At 51.3% G+C, this 16,816-nt stretch overlaps 2 protein-coding genes across 11 annotated transcripts in view; both read left to right on the forward strand.

The window, feature by feature from the left end:
• The first annotated feature begins 5,721 nt into the window (after positions 1-5,721).
• TSEN54 (tRNA splicing endonuclease subunit 54) lies at positions 5,722-15,208 on the forward strand. Of its 5 annotated transcripts, none has more exons than XM_042032541.1 (12): positions 5,722-5,791; positions 6,163-6,315; positions 7,352-7,415; positions 7,556-7,639; positions 8,901-8,999; positions 9,296-9,348; positions 9,686-9,784; positions 10,885-11,513; positions 11,980-12,040; positions 12,743-12,859; positions 13,446-13,490; positions 13,931-15,208. In XM_042032541.1, the coding sequence occupies exons 1-12, from the start codon at positions 5,763-5,765 to the stop codon at positions 14,079-14,081; spliced, it is 1,584 nt and encodes a 527-aa protein (XP_041888475.1). In that variant the 5' UTR covers positions 5,722-5,762; the 3' UTR covers positions 14,082-15,208. The 5 variants fall into 5 exon arrangements, with proteins under 5 accessions (XP_041888475.1, XP_041888472.1, XP_041888471.1 ...); XM_042032538.1 differs by lacking the exon at positions 5,722-5,791 and having other exon boundaries at positions 5,879-6,315; positions 13,931-14,104; positions 14,839-15,208; XM_042032537.1 differs by lacking the exon at positions 5,722-5,791 and having other exon boundaries at positions 5,879-6,315.
• Positions 15,209-16,794: 1,586 nt separating this feature from the next.
• LLGL2 (LLGL scribble cell polarity complex component 2) overlaps positions 16,795-16,816 on the forward strand; it is a 33,551-nt gene continuing 33,529 nt past the window's right edge. For all 6 annotated transcript variants that reach the window (XM_042032542.1, XM_042032543.1, XM_042032544.1 and 3 more), the window contains exon 1: positions 16,795-16,813. The gene's annotated coding sequence lies outside the window, so the exon portion shown is untranslated. The remainder of the gene's footprint in view (positions 16,814-16,816) is intronic.

The raw sequence follows: 16,816 nt of genomic DNA on the forward strand, positions 1-16,816 counted from the left end.
CTATTTAATGGCTCCAAAGACAGGGCTCACTCTGCAGGACCCCACAGATAGTGGGACATTTGGGATCAAAGACCTTCTGGGCATCATATCAACCCCACAGGCTCCCAGCTTGGCTCCTGAAGCCACACAGCCGGGAGGGAGAGAGATCAAAGAGGATATCAAGGGGGTTGTAAGTGTCTTATAGTGGCAAACCTTCACCCTGCACTGAAGACAGGCTGTGGAGTGGGAGATGGGCACCCAGCAGTGGAGAAAGAGCAGAAGCATCAGACAAAGGAGTCAACAGTGATCACATGAAGCCTCTTCCCACCTTTCTCCTCAGAGCAGGGCATGCCAGCCCCTCCAGCCCACCCCACAAATGTTGCCATGGGCCAGCTTTCAAGCAGCAGCCCAGTTTTCAAACAGCACAAAGCATCATCACAACCAGCCTTACTTCCCACCCCTCAGTGCCTGCTTCACACCAGCTGCCAGCTGGAGACTCATCCCTTTCCACTCCACCAAATAACTCTGCTGGCAGTTTGCTCCCACAAGAAAAGGAAGCGAGCAACATCCTCTTTAGCTTTGTGTACCAGGAACAAATCAACCTGCTGTAGTGCTGTAACCGAAGCTGTCTCAACCTGTAACAGTGCTGCAGATGGCACTCGGTGTTCACAGGGCTGATTTGTTTGTTGGAGCTGTTAAAACAACATCATTATTCAAAACTCTTGCTGTAGCACTTGAATTAAACTCAAGAGCTCAGAGAGGCACACACCAGCATTCCAAATAAACTAAGCAGAGACCTTTGAAATGCAGACATAGAAGAGAGTTCAGTGGTCTTGGGACTGCTGGTGCAGACACTGAACAGCTCTTCACCTTCACTCTTCACACGATCACCTGCTGCTCCACATCTCATCCTGCTTATGGACTCGGCCACACAAGCAGCACAGCATGAATTGTTCATTCCATTTCCTTTAAAAGCCTGGGGTTCACAGAACAGGTAGGAAATAGCCTGAAGCTTCACAAGCTAATGAGACATTGCAAAGCAGATCCTTATGTCCCAATTCCTTGCCTTAAACAATATTTCCTCCCTCTCAGTTTCCAGCACAAGCCAAAGGCACCCTGGGTGTCCTGACTCAGTTGCTTCTCTGTGGTCTGAAGGCATTTCCCTGCCAGGCATCTCCTTTCATGGAATACCCAGCAAAAAGCAGCAGGGTTTTGAGTGCTTCTCCATACCAAAGCCAGGGAAGACATTTCCAACTACCTGGTGAGCACAAACACATTGCAGAAGTTATGAAACTCGAGCAAGGAGCATAATGTGTAGCCTCAAACTCTGCACAATGAGGCTCCTTCACCCCAGGCAGGCATCAATCTCTCCAGCTGAACCATGAGCAGGATACCAAGGCAAATTGGGGAAATGAGGAAAGCTTCAGCCATTTTCTCCAGACAGAAATAACTCAGCATTTCTCCCAACCCAGCCCAGCCCATCACTGAGGTAAGAAAGGCTCCTGACTATTTCGACCAATCTCACTGGACTTGGTCTGTGGTTCCTTGGTTTTCACATGTAATTAACAGCATGCAGCTTCCAGTAAGTGACTGCAAACAAATCCTTAGGTGCCTAACAGACAGCAGCTCCAGAAAGTCACACAGTGGCATTTGAAAGCCCAGATTTAAATCAGTATTGGGGTTTCCTGTAGCTCATTGTGTACCCCAGCCCTGCATAACAACACTAACTCTGTTTTCCTGCCACTGAGCAGAGCCCCAAGAATTGTCCTGCAGTATGGAAAGTAACACAAAGGCAATTTCTACCACAAATTTAGAACAGAGAGTGAAATTTAAGCTCTTTCCATTTCTCAGCCATCAGGAGGCAGTGGTAGATGTCAGCACACCAGAGCACATAGGGGTTATGGAGAGGTATTAACTGCTTAATCCCTGAAGTCCTGCTCTCGAAGACATGTTTGTTTGTTTTCTTAAAAACCTTCTTCTATCTTTCAAGCCCAGCCCTGAGGAGTGACAACAGAGGTTTAGCTCTGAAACCCTCCTCAGTAGCCTCCTGTTTGAACAAAAGTCTCTTTCCATTGCCCTGCCCAAACTCCCAGCTGTAACACTGCTGTGGGAATGATCACAGGCATCCTAAAGCAATAAGGAATTTGCCAAAAGACTCCCAGGTGAGGCTAGAAAACAGACAGATCCCACACCTCCCAGACAAGCTGTAACACCTGGCACCATTATCTGCTTTGCATCCAAACCCAAATACTTCAGTGTATGTTCAAGGTCTGCCAAATCCTTGGAACAAACTGCCAAACCACCCCTACTCATGGTCTACTGTAAGAAGTTTAAGTTGTCTAAATGATGCTCTGAAAGCTTAGAACTGAGAGGTTTCCACTAGAATATAATTAAGTATAATAAAAGCCAGACAACTGATTGCTGAACTACAGCTAACCTATGATTCCAGGTTTGTTGGGCAGTGATGATGTGGGCAAGGCTCAGAGCAATTGTGATGACACCACAGGTATTGCAACACACACAAGAATTGAAGCACTTGCCAGTTTTAGGGAGTTTCACAGGATCACAAAATGGTTTGGGTTGGGAGGGACCTTAAAGCTCATCCCATTCCAAACCTCTGCCTTGAGTAGGAACACCTTCCACTAGATCAGGCTGCTCAAAGCCCCATCCAACTTGGTCTTGAACATTTGTAACATCCTTTTCCGTCCCAAATCACACAAAGCATCTACACACAAATCTCCCTGGTATCAGAACATACTCCATGGGTTGCAGTGAAGGCAAGAGGATGGGCCATTTTATCCATCTCAGACACTGTTTTCCAAGTGGTTACCATTTGTAAAGTCTGAGGCACAGCTTGTTTCTGCAGAATTACTAAAATATTTCCAAACACCCTGCCAGGAACTGCAGGAGTTGTTAACACAGGGATTAAAGCAGGTAGCTGTACCTGGCAGAGCTGCTCTGCTCCAGCACAGAGCATACAATTCCCACCTGGCTGTGCTACAGGAAACTAGAAAAACAATCCCAAGGCCAAACCGTCTCCTGTTTTTTAAAAAAACACTGAGTCTTATTTACACCAAGTTCATCCAGGAGTTAACCACAAGGAACTTGTGAACACAGGGACTGCACAAACGCAACTTGAACACAACAGAAAAGGACTGGAAGGGCTCAAACCCATCCCCACACCCCACAGCTCTAACTCTGCTCCCTGCTGGAGCAGGGTTAGAAGCAGGAGGGAGAACCAGGAGCAGCCTGCCAGCCCCCATTTTTCATCCCAGTGGTCCTTTTACACTTCATCAATGTTTTTCCCCAATCAGAAAAAAAACAAACCACCAGGGAAAGGTGGGCAAACCCACCATGCTCACCTGCTCCAAGAGCCCACATGCACTGCTCTGGTTCATTCAGTATGGTGTCTCTCCAGTCAAATCAAGCCCTTTCTCATTTGGGATGAGGACAATGTCCCACAGGGAAGCAAGGAGCAGCTTCAGCCTCCACCATCAGCTTCCTCCACGGCTTCACCTGCCACCCATCCAGCAAGGGCTGGATCTGCTCTTCTCCCTGGTGCCACACACCCACACTCCTCCTCCCTGGCAGCCTCCAGGCTCACAGTCCCCCATCCATCACTGTTTCAGCTCCCAGGACCCCCTGAGCAGACCATTCACTCACAAGGCCAGGTTTCAGCACTGCTCAGTTCAGAGACTGTTATTTTTTTTCTTTTCACAACCCTGTCCACAAAGAGAATCCAGGACAGTCAAACTCCACTCAAAATACATTCAGGTCCCACCCTGAAGAAAGGGAAAAAGACCCCAAACTTAATGAAAGAAACACATAAAAAAACCCCACCATGAAAACCACAGTTATAGTTTCAAAGCAGCTATACAAAAACTTTACGTTAAAAATCTTTACTCAAACCCAGAATATCTAAAAAAAAAAACCAGCCCTACCTCACCCTCCATTTCTAAGTGGAGAGTAGGAAGTGCAGTCCCCAGGACCACCCACACCCAGCTGATGACACTTGGAATTAGGGCTGATAAGAGGATTCAGCCAGGGAGAACACGAGTCCCATCCCAACAAGGCTCTGCTGGTGCCTCTGAGAGGAACAGGACGTCCCCCCCCACCACATGATAGCTAAAATCCCAGTATTGAAAAGAAACATGAATTGAGATTAGTCTTGACATTTCTGGGTCTTGTAATCACAGTGGGTGACAAAAGCAAATTCTAGATCAGAGCTTTTCCCTGAGCAATTTAAACACAGCTATTTTAAGGGAAGACTGAGCTAAACAAAGGGGTGACAGCCCGAAAGTTGAAAGCCACAGGATGAGGAGTCCTGGGATTATGTGATAATCAAGCAGAATCCGAGATACAAGTATTTTTTGGAAATCAGGGTGCAAAAGTACTGCCCCTGCACAGCCTTCTGCCCCTCACCCCATCCACGGGTCCTTGTCCCCCCACATGCCATGGAGAGGCACTGCTGGCCAAAATCACTTGACCCCCTCACAAGGTGAAGGCTCAGTTCAGGAGGAGGAAATAATGAGGCAGGAAGTGCAAATTGAATCATTTCAGTGGAAAATGGAAGGGAATGGTTTTTGCATTCATCTCCCTATGTTGGCATCTTGTCAAAGGGCTTTTATTGGGAAACCACAGTTGGAACCAGGGCCTCTGGTGGGGGGAAAAAGCTGTGTTTTTCCTGCTTGACGCTCAGTGCCTCCTGTGAGATATCCCACAGCAACAGGAGACAGGATTGAGGTGAAACTTGAACTTCTGGTGCGTTTCCCCATCAGATCTGTCCATGCCTCCTGAAGCAGCCAGTCCAGCCGTGTTGGCAGAGGTGTGAGGCTGTGGTGCAGGGGGATTTTGTATTTTCCAGCCCCACTGGATTGCTCCATACTCCAGGCAGCTGATGGCACTGGCCGCTGCTGGAGCCTGAGATAGGAGAAATAGTGACACCACTGAAGGGACAATCCTCCTGCCCCAGTGGGCAGGACACAGCCACATCCAGATGCTTCTGGCTGGTTCCACACAGCTCCAACAGCCCCATGGCAGGGCACGGCCATGAAATAACTGAGCCCATCAGTGATGCTGGGGAAATGTGCTGAAGAATTTATTGAATTTATAAGATTTTAAGAATAGATGAGAATATAAGAATTATTTATAATTATTAAGAATTTATTACTTAAGAATGTCTTTTCCTTTGGGGAAATGTATTTAAGGAAGGGCAAAGTGCAGTGAGGAGAGAGGGGGAAAAACGTGATAGATGGTCCTGTGAGCAGCATGGCTGCAGGAAAGAGGAGAGCGAGAGGTGGTCCAGGGGCTGCATTGCTCCCCAGAAGCCCCGGACAGAGCAGATATCCAAGCCTGGAACTAATATTAATTAGCAATAAATAAACTTTAAAAAAATTTTTTAAACTTAAATCCAGCCTGTTTTACCCGTATCATTTATCACTGCCTGAGCTTCCTGCCCTTTATTCCAACCCACCATTCGTTTCACCCTCCCTTCTCCTCATCCCGGCTGCGGAGGGGGCGCGGGAGCGGCGGGGGTTAAGCGGGGGCAGCTCAGCACGGCGGGTCTGGGGCAGATCCCGGGGCAAAACCCGGTGCTCCCCAGTGCCCGGCCCTGGGTGTCCCTTCCCTGGTTCCCTTCCCGGTCCCGTCCCGGGTTCCCTTCCCGGTGCCCGGTCCCCGCCGCTCCTAGTCCTCCGAGCCGCCAGGGGGCGCGTTGGAGGCGCCCGCCCCTCTTGGCGGCGCTCTTGCCCGGCGGCGGAAGGCCGCTCGTCCGGCACGTGCCCATGGAGCCCGGCGGGTCCCGCCGCCTCAGGTGGGGCGGGCAGGGGGAGACCGGGGAGGCACCGGGGGGACCCGCGGTGAGGGGGCTGAGGAGGTACCGCGGGCAAGCGGAGGCACCGAGGGAGCCTGCGCTATGGGGGACCGGGGAGGCACTGGGGGGAACCGTGGTACCGGGGAAAAGGAGGCACCGCGGGGAACCTCCGATGAGGGGGCCGGGGAGATACCGGGGCGACCCGCGGTACGAGGGGAAGCACCGGTACGGGGATCCGGTGTGGCCACCGGAGTACGGGAGGACCGGGCACTGCAGTCCGGGGTGCCCCGGCTCTGCCCGCGGCCCGGAGCCCCGGTACTGGGGCTGTCGGCCGCTCTCCCGTCCCTCAGCGCCCCGCTGTCGCCCCGCAGCACGGCGGAGCAGCCGGAGGGTCGGCAGGCCCCGCGGAGGCCCCGCGGGCAGAAGGATTTCGTCCCCGACGGCTCGGCCCGGCAGGCCGAGAGGCTGCGGCGCTGCTGCGAGGAGCAGTGGCGGCTGCTGTCCGAGGAGCGCCCGGAGCGGCCGTAAGTCTGTCCCGGGAGCGGCGCTGGGAATGGCTTTTCCCTGGAAGGGGGGATGCCGGCGGGCAGAGCACAGCTCGGGGGTTACGGCAGGATCGAGCTGTTGGTAGCAGGAGGTGTTGGTCAGCACAGTAAGACCCCCGCAGTTCACATGCGGTCAGTGCCCGGGTTGGAGCAGCAGCAGTGCGACACAGCCTGGCTGTCCCTGCAGGAGCACGGGGACATGCTGGCACACCTGTGGGTTCAGAAAGTCCCTCACAGGGCTCTTGGTTTTCACAGGGGTGTGTATAATCCTGTAGCCTTTGCAGCCACTGCCTTCTTGGGCATAATCCATGTTACAGAGTGTCTTGTTGATGCTCCTGTGTGGCCTTGTGCAGATTTGACCAGGGGCCAGTGTCCCTGGTTTATCAGTTTTTGTGGTTTCAACAATGCTGCCAGACTTTGGAGCTTATCACTTGGGAGACACTCACACCTGCCTCTCAACACATACTTTCTCTGCTTGGCCTGCAGCTATTAATTTTTCCCTGTGAGTCCCTGTGGGTGGGGTACGGTGATGTCTTTGGCAGCAGCTGAGTATGATACAGAATCACAGAATGGTTTGGGTCAGAAGGGACCTTAGAGATCATCACCCCATTGAAATCCCTGCTGTGGGTAAGGACACCTTCCACTAGACCAGATTGTCAGACCCCCATCCAGCCTGGCCATGAACACTTCCAGGAATATGGCAGCCACAGCTTCTCTGGATGACCTGTGTTAGTTCCTCAATATCCACATAGCCTGGCTCAGGCCATGCATCTCCAGCAGGCTGCTGTGGCCTAGGGACATGCCTCTGTGGTGCTGACCACAGACACTTTTAACTGGTTGGTGATGACACACTGGTGCTGCTAGATCCAGGGGATGATGTCCTTCTAGTGCCTTGTAAAAATGCCACCTGGAAATTTCCTGCCTTTTGACACCTTCCTGAGCTTGCTGTGTTGCTACACTAGGAGTTGATTGTAGAAATCACAAGTGGTAAAAAACTAATCTTTAACCTTCTCAGGGGGAATCTGGTGAAAGCTGAGTGGAAGCCAGAACAGGGCATCGTGGAGCTGAAGTCCCCTGCGGTGAGTGCTACAGAGTGTGCTCAGTGCCATCATCTCCTGCTGCCTCACAGATTCTTTAATTTACTTCTTGCAATGGGAGGGAGCCTGGCTGTCAGCAGGGAACAGCCAGAGTCCATCAGGGATTTGTGCTCCTGTTCCAGGGGAAGTTCTGGCACACCATGGGGTTCTCGGAACGAGGCAAACAGTGTCTGCTGCCCGAGGAAGCTCTGTACCTGCTGGAGTGTGTAAGTAGGGCCGAGGCACTGGGTCCTCACTGAATGATTGGAGGAGCTGTAGCAACTGATAAACACCTGGTTCTCAAGGGATTGTCTCTTTTAGTGTATTGCTGATGGAGCTGTTTGTCACCAGGTGTGGGTTCTTACCTTGTCCTCTCAAGCAGCCTCTGTGTCACTGACAGCGTGTCTTAGTTGGATCTGTGGCTGGTTCATTCATCTCAAGCAGAGATCTTTGGGGTTGCTGCTTGGGATTTCTTCCCAGTACATATGGCAGAATGAAATTTAAATGTGGTAGACAGAGTAGTGAGACCATGTTGTGTTCAGTGCTTCTCTGTTTGCAGAAATGCTGCTTAGGGCTCAGCTGGATTTCTTTGCGGTAGAGAGGGTCTTTTTTTGTCTTTCCACCAAAGCCTGTTATCAGTACAATTGGTGCATTGATGTAAAGGGAACTTTTATCCCTTAGCAAAACAAACAGATTGTGAGTGTCTGATGCCATCCTTTAAATCCTGACAGCAAAGGTGGGGCTTTTTTACCCCTGGCATTCTGACAAATAGTTTGTAAACAAATTGATGGCAATAAAATAGTTTAGTCAGATGCTGAGTACAAAATCCCCCCAAAAGCAGAAAAGCCCAGTGAGGTGCCTTCTGCCTATCTCATGGGAAAGGTGTGGTTCCTAGGGTTTTGTTTTCTTTATGAGTAAACACCATCTAAAAAAAAACAAAAAGGAGGAAAAAGAGGTGTAGCTTAAAACAGTCTCCTGGAGGTAATTTGTTATTCCCTGGAGAAGTTACCTATGGGATCTCTGGATCTGTAAAGAAAGTAAATGCTTCTGAGGAGGCACCAATTGATGCCTCCTGAAGCTGCTGTTGATTCTTCTGCTCCAGTTCTCAGTTATGCTAGTTGTAAGTGCTTTTGTTGTTGTGCTGTGTTCTGAATCACTCAGATCATCAAAGTTAAATTATCTCTCAAAACAGTGATTATTTTATCAGTTGAGCATTTTGTTCCCAGCTGCATCCTCCAAACAGATGCAGGAGCTGGAGCAGGAATTGAGAGCTGTGGGTGGGAACTTCTTACCTGGCTGATAAAACCAGGGTATGGGGGAACTGGGTATGGGAGAGGGACTGAAAGTAATCCAGGTGGCACATGGGGAGACATGAATATCACGTCAAGGAGGGTGCTGAGACCAGCTGTCAGGATCAGTAGGAAAGAACTGGTGTGAGCTTGCATAGATTTGTTCCTGTGACTCTCACACCAATCTTCTGCCCTGCAGGGCTCTGTCCAGCTCTTTTACAGGGATCTGCCCCTGTCAGTCCAGGAAGCCTACGAGACCCTGCTGTGCCAGGAGGCAATGAGCCTGTCACATTACCAGGTGTGTTGGGACCTCCAGCTGTTGCAGGAGGATGAAGGCACAAAGCCCAGCCTCTGCCACACAAGCTCTTCCAGTGGCTGGAAGCAGGGTAGGATGATCTGGGAGGGAAGTCATCCTCAGTTGTTCCCATCTTCCAGATGTTCAATTCCTGTTTCCCCACCTTTGCTTTGGGTCCTAACCCTGGCATTTTCTCTTCTGCCACTGCCCCACTGTGTCCACTCAGTCATAATGGAACTGAAGTAAATAGTTTGTGTTTAGGGCTGTCATTTAACCTTATTGCTTTCCTTTCCTCTAAGGTGTTCAGCCACTTGAAGCAACTGGGTTATATTGTACTGAGATTCAACCCCAGGTAACCAACTTTTCCTTCTCGTGCTGCTTTATCCTTCCTGAAGACCCTGAGACTCTCTGTACCCACTGCCTGGCCCCAGGGAGTGGCAGAGAAGAGGACTTTGGCCCTGCATTCTACCTCTTGGGAGGATTAAAGGCTAAAAGTGGCACTCTACCCTTCCTTGCTCCTCCCTCCTAAGGAGGTGATTTGGAACATGAAATGGGGCATGAACTGAGGGCCATACTGGTCCCACCTGGGCGTTTTCTGTACCTTTTGTTGCTGTATCCTGGGGGCTGAGCAGAAGGCAGTTCCACTACCTCGCCCTGCTCTCAGCCTCTGTGTTGGTCTCTCCTTCCAGCACTGTCCCGTCTGCCTACGAGAGGCAGCTGAACCTGGAAAGTCACTGCAAGAGCTCTGGGAAACACCATTGCAAGAGGAGGAGGAGTTCCAGCCCCCAGTAAGGATGTGGCCCAAAGTCTTCTCCCACCCTCTTCAGGCCACGCTGGCTCAGGAGCAGCTGCTTTGCTGCAGTGTCCCCAGGCCCTCCTGCTGGGGGTGACCTTGTCTGGCACAGTTGCTCTTGGCTGTCCCCAAGCAGTGCAGCGCTTTTCCTGAACGCTTTGCAGTGTTCCCTTTTGTCGTGTGTGTGCTTCATGCCAGGGTTAAGAGGGGCAAATTGCCCTCAATCCCCCAGCTGTGGTGCTGAGATGCCACAAGAGAAGGGTAGAGAGGTCAGTGCAGAAGAAACACGTCAGGTGCCTTCTCCTACCCTTTTTTAGCAGGAGCACAGCTACCACAGTGCACATCTCTCACTTACCCACCTCTTCAGTCCAACTTATCTGCCAAGACTCAACAGCAGAGAGCAGAGTTGCATCCTGGGGCTTGCACATGTCCAAAAACATCACCACAAACTGACAATAAGTAATTTTGCTCATAATTCTGACAGTTCCCAGGAGGTGGCGTCAGCCTTTCAGAAACGGGAGGATGAGGCTGGGGAGTCCCTGTTAACAGTAAATCAGTGCCCGAGGAATTGTGGAACTGTAGGAACTGTGAGATTAAACTGCTGGTCTAAGAACTGCCCTGTCTTCTCTGGAATCAGGGTCTGAATCTCACACCAGTAAGAGGTGCTGGCAGCCAGGTTTCTGCCTGGCCTGCGCTGCTTTGGCTGAAGTCCATCATGTTTGCATGGAGGTGTTTGGGTCAGTGTCTGGGGTGTGGACCTGGCATGGCAGGTTGGGAACATTGTCTATACAAATCAAGGCTGGGATTCTCTTGGGCATTGAAGTCAAACCTTGTGCAGGACTTCTCAGAAGTTTATTCTGCATTTGGCATTCACTGCTTAGTTTTGGCCTGCTTTTTTTCTTTTCTCATTTGTCTCACAAACCAGGAGGTTGTTGTCAAGGATTTGCAGACCTGTCTGGGGGTTCCTGCCACCTTTGCTGTCCTTCCTTCAGGCTTGGCAGACTGCATTCTTCCTGTTAGCAGGGAGCAGGCAGGATTTAAATGAAGTTCTACCACATGCTCTCCCTGAATTTTTTACTGTTCCTTTGTCTTTAGGTCGCATGAGAAGAAATGTAAAGTATCTGAGGACCTTCCAGAAGCTGAAGGGACCTCCAGCAAAGATGGAGATGACTGTGGAGACTCCATTCCCATGGATGAAAAGGCTTTGTCAGTGCAGCCAAAGGAATCAGATGCTGGCAGTGCAGAGGGGGAGTCAATGCCAGTTCCCCTTGATACAGGACAAAAGCACTCTCTGAGCTTCTCCAGCAGGCAGGTTGGAGACCACAAGGAGAGCAGCACTGGTACCCATGCACCCCGCTGGGATTTTACCACCATCACCTTTCCCAACGTGGCCCCAGACCAGCCATGCACACACCTGCCCTCCCCTGACAACAGGCTTCTGCCAGAGAACGTGCCGGGCAGGGAGGTGGATGCAGCTTCCTGGTGCACACGGATCAACCAGAAGCAGGAGAAGCTGTCACGGAAGGAGAGGAAGCAATGGGAGAGGGAGAGCAGGTACAAGAGCAGTGTCAACACCGACCAGGAGGTGAGACGCTGCTCCAACTGGCAGGAGTACAAAGCCCTCTTGGAGCAGAGGAGACAGCAGAGGGTTTGGAAACGACCGTCACACCTGTGGGACCAAGCTGTCACACCACTGCTGCGGCCAGAAGAAGTGACCTCGCCAGGTAGTGGCTCTGGGAACTGGGACCGTTCTCTCCCTCCCAGCCCTGTGAAAGAGTGCCTGGTATGCAGCAGCAAACGGGATCACATGGAGAAACTGAACATCAGTTTTGGGGACAGGGGACAGTACTTTGAGCAGGAGAATCTTTCTATAGCCCACTCAAGTGCCAGGATAAACAGGGCCTTGGGAGGTCTTCTAATCCATTCCCCATGTCCTGCTGTATTTCAGTCCTTCCTGCTGGGCTGTTAGACATGTGGAGTCAGGGCCAGCAAGATGCAAAGCAACTGCAGAACGTCTGGGCTGTGTGCTGGGAGGAGACAAGGAAGTTGAGGTCTTTGAAGTAGCCAGTGGTGACTGTGGAGCTGCCAACCATTGTCGGAGGAGGAAGGCTTGTGGGTGGTGTAGAGTGCTTGGAGTGCCCTGGGAGGGAAATTGGTGGTCTGATCCTTTCCCGTTCCTTCTCCCTCCAGCTGCGCTCCTCCAGCAGATCAGTGTGCTGCAGCCCTCCCACATCCTGGATGGAGCCTCCCGGTTAGTATCCAGCCAGTCAGCTTGGAGCTGTTGGGGAGCCGGAGTGTCTTGTGACTGTCCCTGCTTGTGAGGTCTGTGAGGTGCTCCCAGCAGCAGTTTGGGAGCTGCCTCACATCCAGGGTGCCGAGAGGATACAGTGCTCTGCCCCATGACCCCCTTGCATTTCTAGTGAGGGGGTACATTTCCATGCAGTACCGCCTCCTGCAGCAACAGAGCCAGGGCTTTCCAGGCCAGTTAAAACAGCAGAGTTGCTCTCTTACCCTGCCCTTCCCTCTCTGCACCCCAGCCAGGTATCTCCTCCAGAGGTTTGATTGGGTTTCACCTATGCCTCGTCCCTGGAATGTGCTGCCATCCCTGCTACAGTGGTTATAAAACCTTGGCTTTGGGACTTTTGGTTCTGCTCCTGCCTCAGAGTCTGTGGTGCTTGTGTGCAGTCCCTGCAGTGCTTTTCTCCTGTCTTTGTTAGTGCTGCTTCTTTGCAAGGCTGTGGGGTAGATGTGAGCCAGGATCTTGCTCTGGTCTGACTACGGGAAAGCTCTGGAAAGTAAATAAAACAGTTGCAAGGTCAGTCCTTTGAGGAGTGAAACCTATCAAGGGACCCAAATTAGTCAGGCCTCAGGAGTTTTTGCTCCCTCTTTTCTCTGCTGTATCCATACCCTGCAGTGTTTCGATCCTATACTGTGTGGGTGTGTTCCCCTGCAGGCTGCAGGAGGACCCAGAGGCCATGAAGATAGACTTCAACGTGTATCAAGCAGATGCCGTGTCCAAGTTTAAGAAGACAAACCCTGGGAAGCCCCATGTCAGGATGTGTGTTCGGAGGTACCCATTGCAGTTGTTGTTGTGGAAACGAAGTCCTAATGATCTGTAAATGACCCAGCATTTTGTGAGCTTTACAGATCATCAGAGTGTCTCCCTTGAGGGTGGTCCTGCCCAGGATTTTTTTTTTTTTTTCCCTTTCAGTTCCTCCTCCTTTGTTGGAGGCTGTGGCTGACAATTCCTCTCCTTCTCCCCCGCCCTTGCATTCAACCCACACTATTTGGTCATCTGGTTGCTGCTCATGTCTGAATATTATGGGAGTCAGGAGAAAGAAGCCACAGCTTTTATGCAATGCTTGTGAAATTCAGGTAGAACCCAGTGCTGAGGGAGCTGAATCCTCAAGTCAGTGCCGATCACTGTGATTTCTGCAGAGATGAATGTCCCCAGAGCTTGCTACAGGCTCTGAGCCATGGGTTCAGTATTTTGATCCTTGTCAAGTGTAACTTTAAGATCACTAGGAACAGAGGGTAGGTGTCCCCTTTCTTACAGGATCCAGAACCTGATACTTAAACTCCATAGCTAGGTACAAAGTTCAGTTTCTGCCTTTTCTCATTTTGCTTTACTAAAACTGTCCCTCTGCTCTCTGCAGCTGTAGTAGACAGAGCAAGGAAGGTGGTAATGCAGTTTTATCAAGGTATGTCATGAGCCAGTAGGATGATCCTTGTTGCATTAATATTTTCATTGATGAACAAACAGACTCTGCAGAATCAAAAGGAGGGAAAAGCAGGTCAGATGTTGATCCCAGCAACCTAAAGATCTTCCCAGCACAAAGGTATTAAGATTGCAGTGGATTGGCCATTTGCCAATATCCCTGTGAGCTGCATCTAATGGGCACAGCATGGAGCAGTGTGCAGTTATCCTTGTTTATGGCAAAGGATTCAACAGCTCCCAGTTCCCAGCATGCTGGGTACTCACTCTCAGGGCTGGCAGCCTCCTGCTTGTACTGAAATGGGTGGGGAGGATCACTACCAGCTCGTCAGGCTAAAGGGAGCTGTTGTGATGGCTGGCCAGGACAGCTTTGCCTCTGTGTTCCTCCTGCTTGGAGAACAAACAAGATTTTTTTTCTCTTTGTAGCTTTGATGAGCAGATCCCATCCCTGCGGGCTTTGAAGCAGGTGACGTATCTGAGTGGGGACGTCCCTCTGGTGTTTGCTCTGGTGGATCATGGAGAAATCACCTTCTATTCACTGAAGGAGTTCAAGCTGCCCATTGATGTTAATCACTGAAGTTGCTGTCACTTGCAGAAATGGTATGGGATGAAGGGAAGAGCTTTACTCAGACTTGTTTTCCTGATTAATGAAATATTACACAAAACAGAGCCTGTGATAACTGGAACCTTGGGAAGTTGGCCACTTTATTGGCTGTTACAGACTTCACCCAGCCAGATGGCTCAGGCATAATGCAGCAAACAAGTGTGTTCAGCTTAGCTGGGCGTTTCTGGGCTGGAGTACACACTGCTTTGTTCTTGAAGCCACTGGCTCTCCAGCTTTCTCACCTCATGGACCACCAACCTGCCTTTCCTGTGTCATCTTTTGCTGACTGTGGTCTAGTAGAAAACACTTTGCTGGTGATTGTTTTGTCACATGTAAAGAACCACTGTGCTACACCAATGGAATGGTTGGAGTGTCACTGAGGTCAGTCAGGGACAGAATAAGCTGATCAGTGCTGGTGTCCTGAGCCTCTGTCATTCAGCTGTGCCAACAACCATCAGATCAGATTCTGGTCTGTAAAAGGCATGGCCATAAACTCAGTCACCTGGAGGAAAGTTTCCAGACACTTGAGAGCAGGAAACTGTGCCTTGAACACAATTTCATCAGCCAGAGGTCAGAAAGCCCCAGAGCATTGCAGAAGGCCTCCTGCAGCAGCTGTGCTGAGATGCATTTTGGCCACACAGTGTTAAGCCATGCTAAGACTTGACCACCACTATCAGCATGCTGCATCTGATAGTCTCACCAGGGCTGAACTGCAGCACCTCTTTTTCAGCCCAACATCCTCTTTCCTGGCTGTGGATCCTTGTTATTTCTCTTGCAAGTGAGAGATCCCTGAGTAAAGAAACAAGCTACAAATTCCTAATGAACCTTCCAATCCTGAGGCTGTTGTGCTCTGAACTGAGGATACCATTGCTCTCCACCAGGATATCCAGGTACTAAATTTTCTTTAGCCTCTATGCCAAAAGTGCCAGGTGCCAGAAGGTCTGTTCAGTGGGTGGAAGTGAGCTAAGCATGGCTGTGTTTGGTATCAAAGTTTTCAGAACTGTAATAGCAACTGGTTTAGATGTGTTTTATTTGGTATTTTTTAAATTCCTTTTGGAGATATGGAGAAGGCTAAGCAATAAAAAAAACCCTTTTCCAACGATGCAAGCTCCTTGGTGTGGTTCTTAATTCCCCTAGAAATGTTATGCAGAGGGAGACTGTGGACGCTACTGGGACCCTAGCAGCAGCAGCTGGTGAATGCCTGCTCAAGGTCATACAGCCCTGTGGCTGTGTAACCCTGGTAACCCTGCTCCCACGCCTTCTATGCTTGGATGCAGCCGCTGCCCTGTTCCCGGGGCGGGCAGCGTGACTCAGAGCCTGGAGGTGTCCCGACATCCGCGTGTAGTTCCTGTCGGCACACGACACTTCTTCCTCATTCATCTTCCTCCTGCATGGTCAGAGGTATCGTAGCCCAGGGTGCCGTGGCTCTGCCACCAGCACCTGCTTCTGCTTCACACACACACCCCGGTTATCAGATGCTGGAAGTCGCCAGGGCTCTGCCGAGGTGAGGGTCTGGCAACTCCTCCCACGCTCCCTCGCCTTCCTCTTCCTCCTTCCAGCAGTGCTTTGGCTCTGATAGTTCTCCTTAAAGCCAGGGTTGGCAGCCCCATCTGCCCTCAGCATTCTCCCAGACTGTTCAACAGATTAAAGGCAGTGGGAAGAGAGTTTCTAAGAACAAGCTCAGCCGGGAGAGCTCCAGCCTGACCCACAGGGCTCATGTTTGTCCTGGAATTAGGTCAAACTCACTCCTGTTGATTTCAATCAGTCTCGTCTCCTTACGCCAAGGTGGAATTGTATCGATGAACTCTGCAAGAGCCACCCAGTGAGTTTCGCTGGGGCAGAGACTCCCTGATTCAGCACAAGACAATTACAATGTAATAACCACTGCAGGGATGATTGAGAAACTGTGGCTGCCTTGCTAAGCACCGTAATATCTGATGGTGCCTTTACCCACCCCAGAATAGGAGCATGATCCAGACTGATACTCCATTTTGGCCTGTGATGTAGATTGGCTGAGCATTGCAAGAAGGTGAGAGAACTGAGTGTTTAACTGAAAAACATCATTTTTGAAAACGTGGGTGAAATACTGTTACTGGACCCTTGTCAGAGATAATTTCAAGCTTTTGCATGGATGCAGAGTGGGCAGACCTTTGCCTGCCATTGCCCCCTACATAAGTACAGCTTCCTTGTCCAGCTGCTGTCCCCTGCAGCAGGACACGGGCTGGCTGCTGCCGGGCTGTGCAGCCACACTTGTGTCCGTCTCTCCAGCGAAGGCTTCGACTCTGTAGTCTATTTTCACAGGCAAAGCCGTGGAAGTTGGGAGTTCCCCCGTGGAGCTGCAGCCGGGAGGAAGGGCCCCGAAGCCCGGCCCCGGAGGCGGCTTTCCCGGCCGCCTTTCCCCGCCGCCCCTTCGCCTTTCCCGGTGCCGGGTGCCCGCGCTCCGCGAGCGGCGCGGAGCCCTTCCCTGACTGGCTGCAGCGAGCGCGCTGCTGAATTATTCATGAGCGCGCCGGATTAAAAAGAGAGGCGGGGCCGCGGCGCGGCTTTATCTGCATGCGACGCCCCGCCCACGCGCGTGTTTGCATAGCGGGCCCCGCCCCGGGGGCGGTCCTGCCCCGGCCCCGCCCCGCCGCGCCCCGCCCGGAGGTGTCCGGGGAGCGAGGCCGCCGCCGCCGCCGCGCAGCTGAGGGGGAGCGGGCGCGGAGCGG

Source organism: Corvus kubaryi, unplaced genomic scaffold (assembly GCF_017639235.1).
Source record: "Corvus kubaryi isolate FWS band 111438036 unplaced genomic scaffold, C.kubaryi_AGA036_p1.0 37353, whole genome shotgun sequence".
In the NCBI taxonomy this organism is placed as follows: domain Eukaryota; kingdom Metazoa; phylum Chordata; class Aves; order Passeriformes; family Corvidae; genus Corvus; species Corvus kubaryi.

What these genes read in the sequence shown, in the direction of transcription:
- TSEN54 (XM_042032537.1), top strand. Translation starts at nt 5,894, where the DNA reads ATGGGGGACCGGGGAGGCACTGGGGGGAACCGTGGTACCGGGGAAAAG. An exon ending in GTACTGAGATTCAACCCCAG is followed by an intron (nt 9,349 to 9,685) that starts GTAACCAACTTT and finishes CTCTCCTTCCAG; the next exon opens with CACTGTCCCGTCTGCCTACG. An exon ending in ATCCTGGATGGAGCCTCCCG is followed by an intron (nt 12,041 to 12,742) that starts GTTAGTATCCAG and finishes GTTCCCCTGCAG; the next exon opens with GCTGCAGGAGGACCCAGAGG.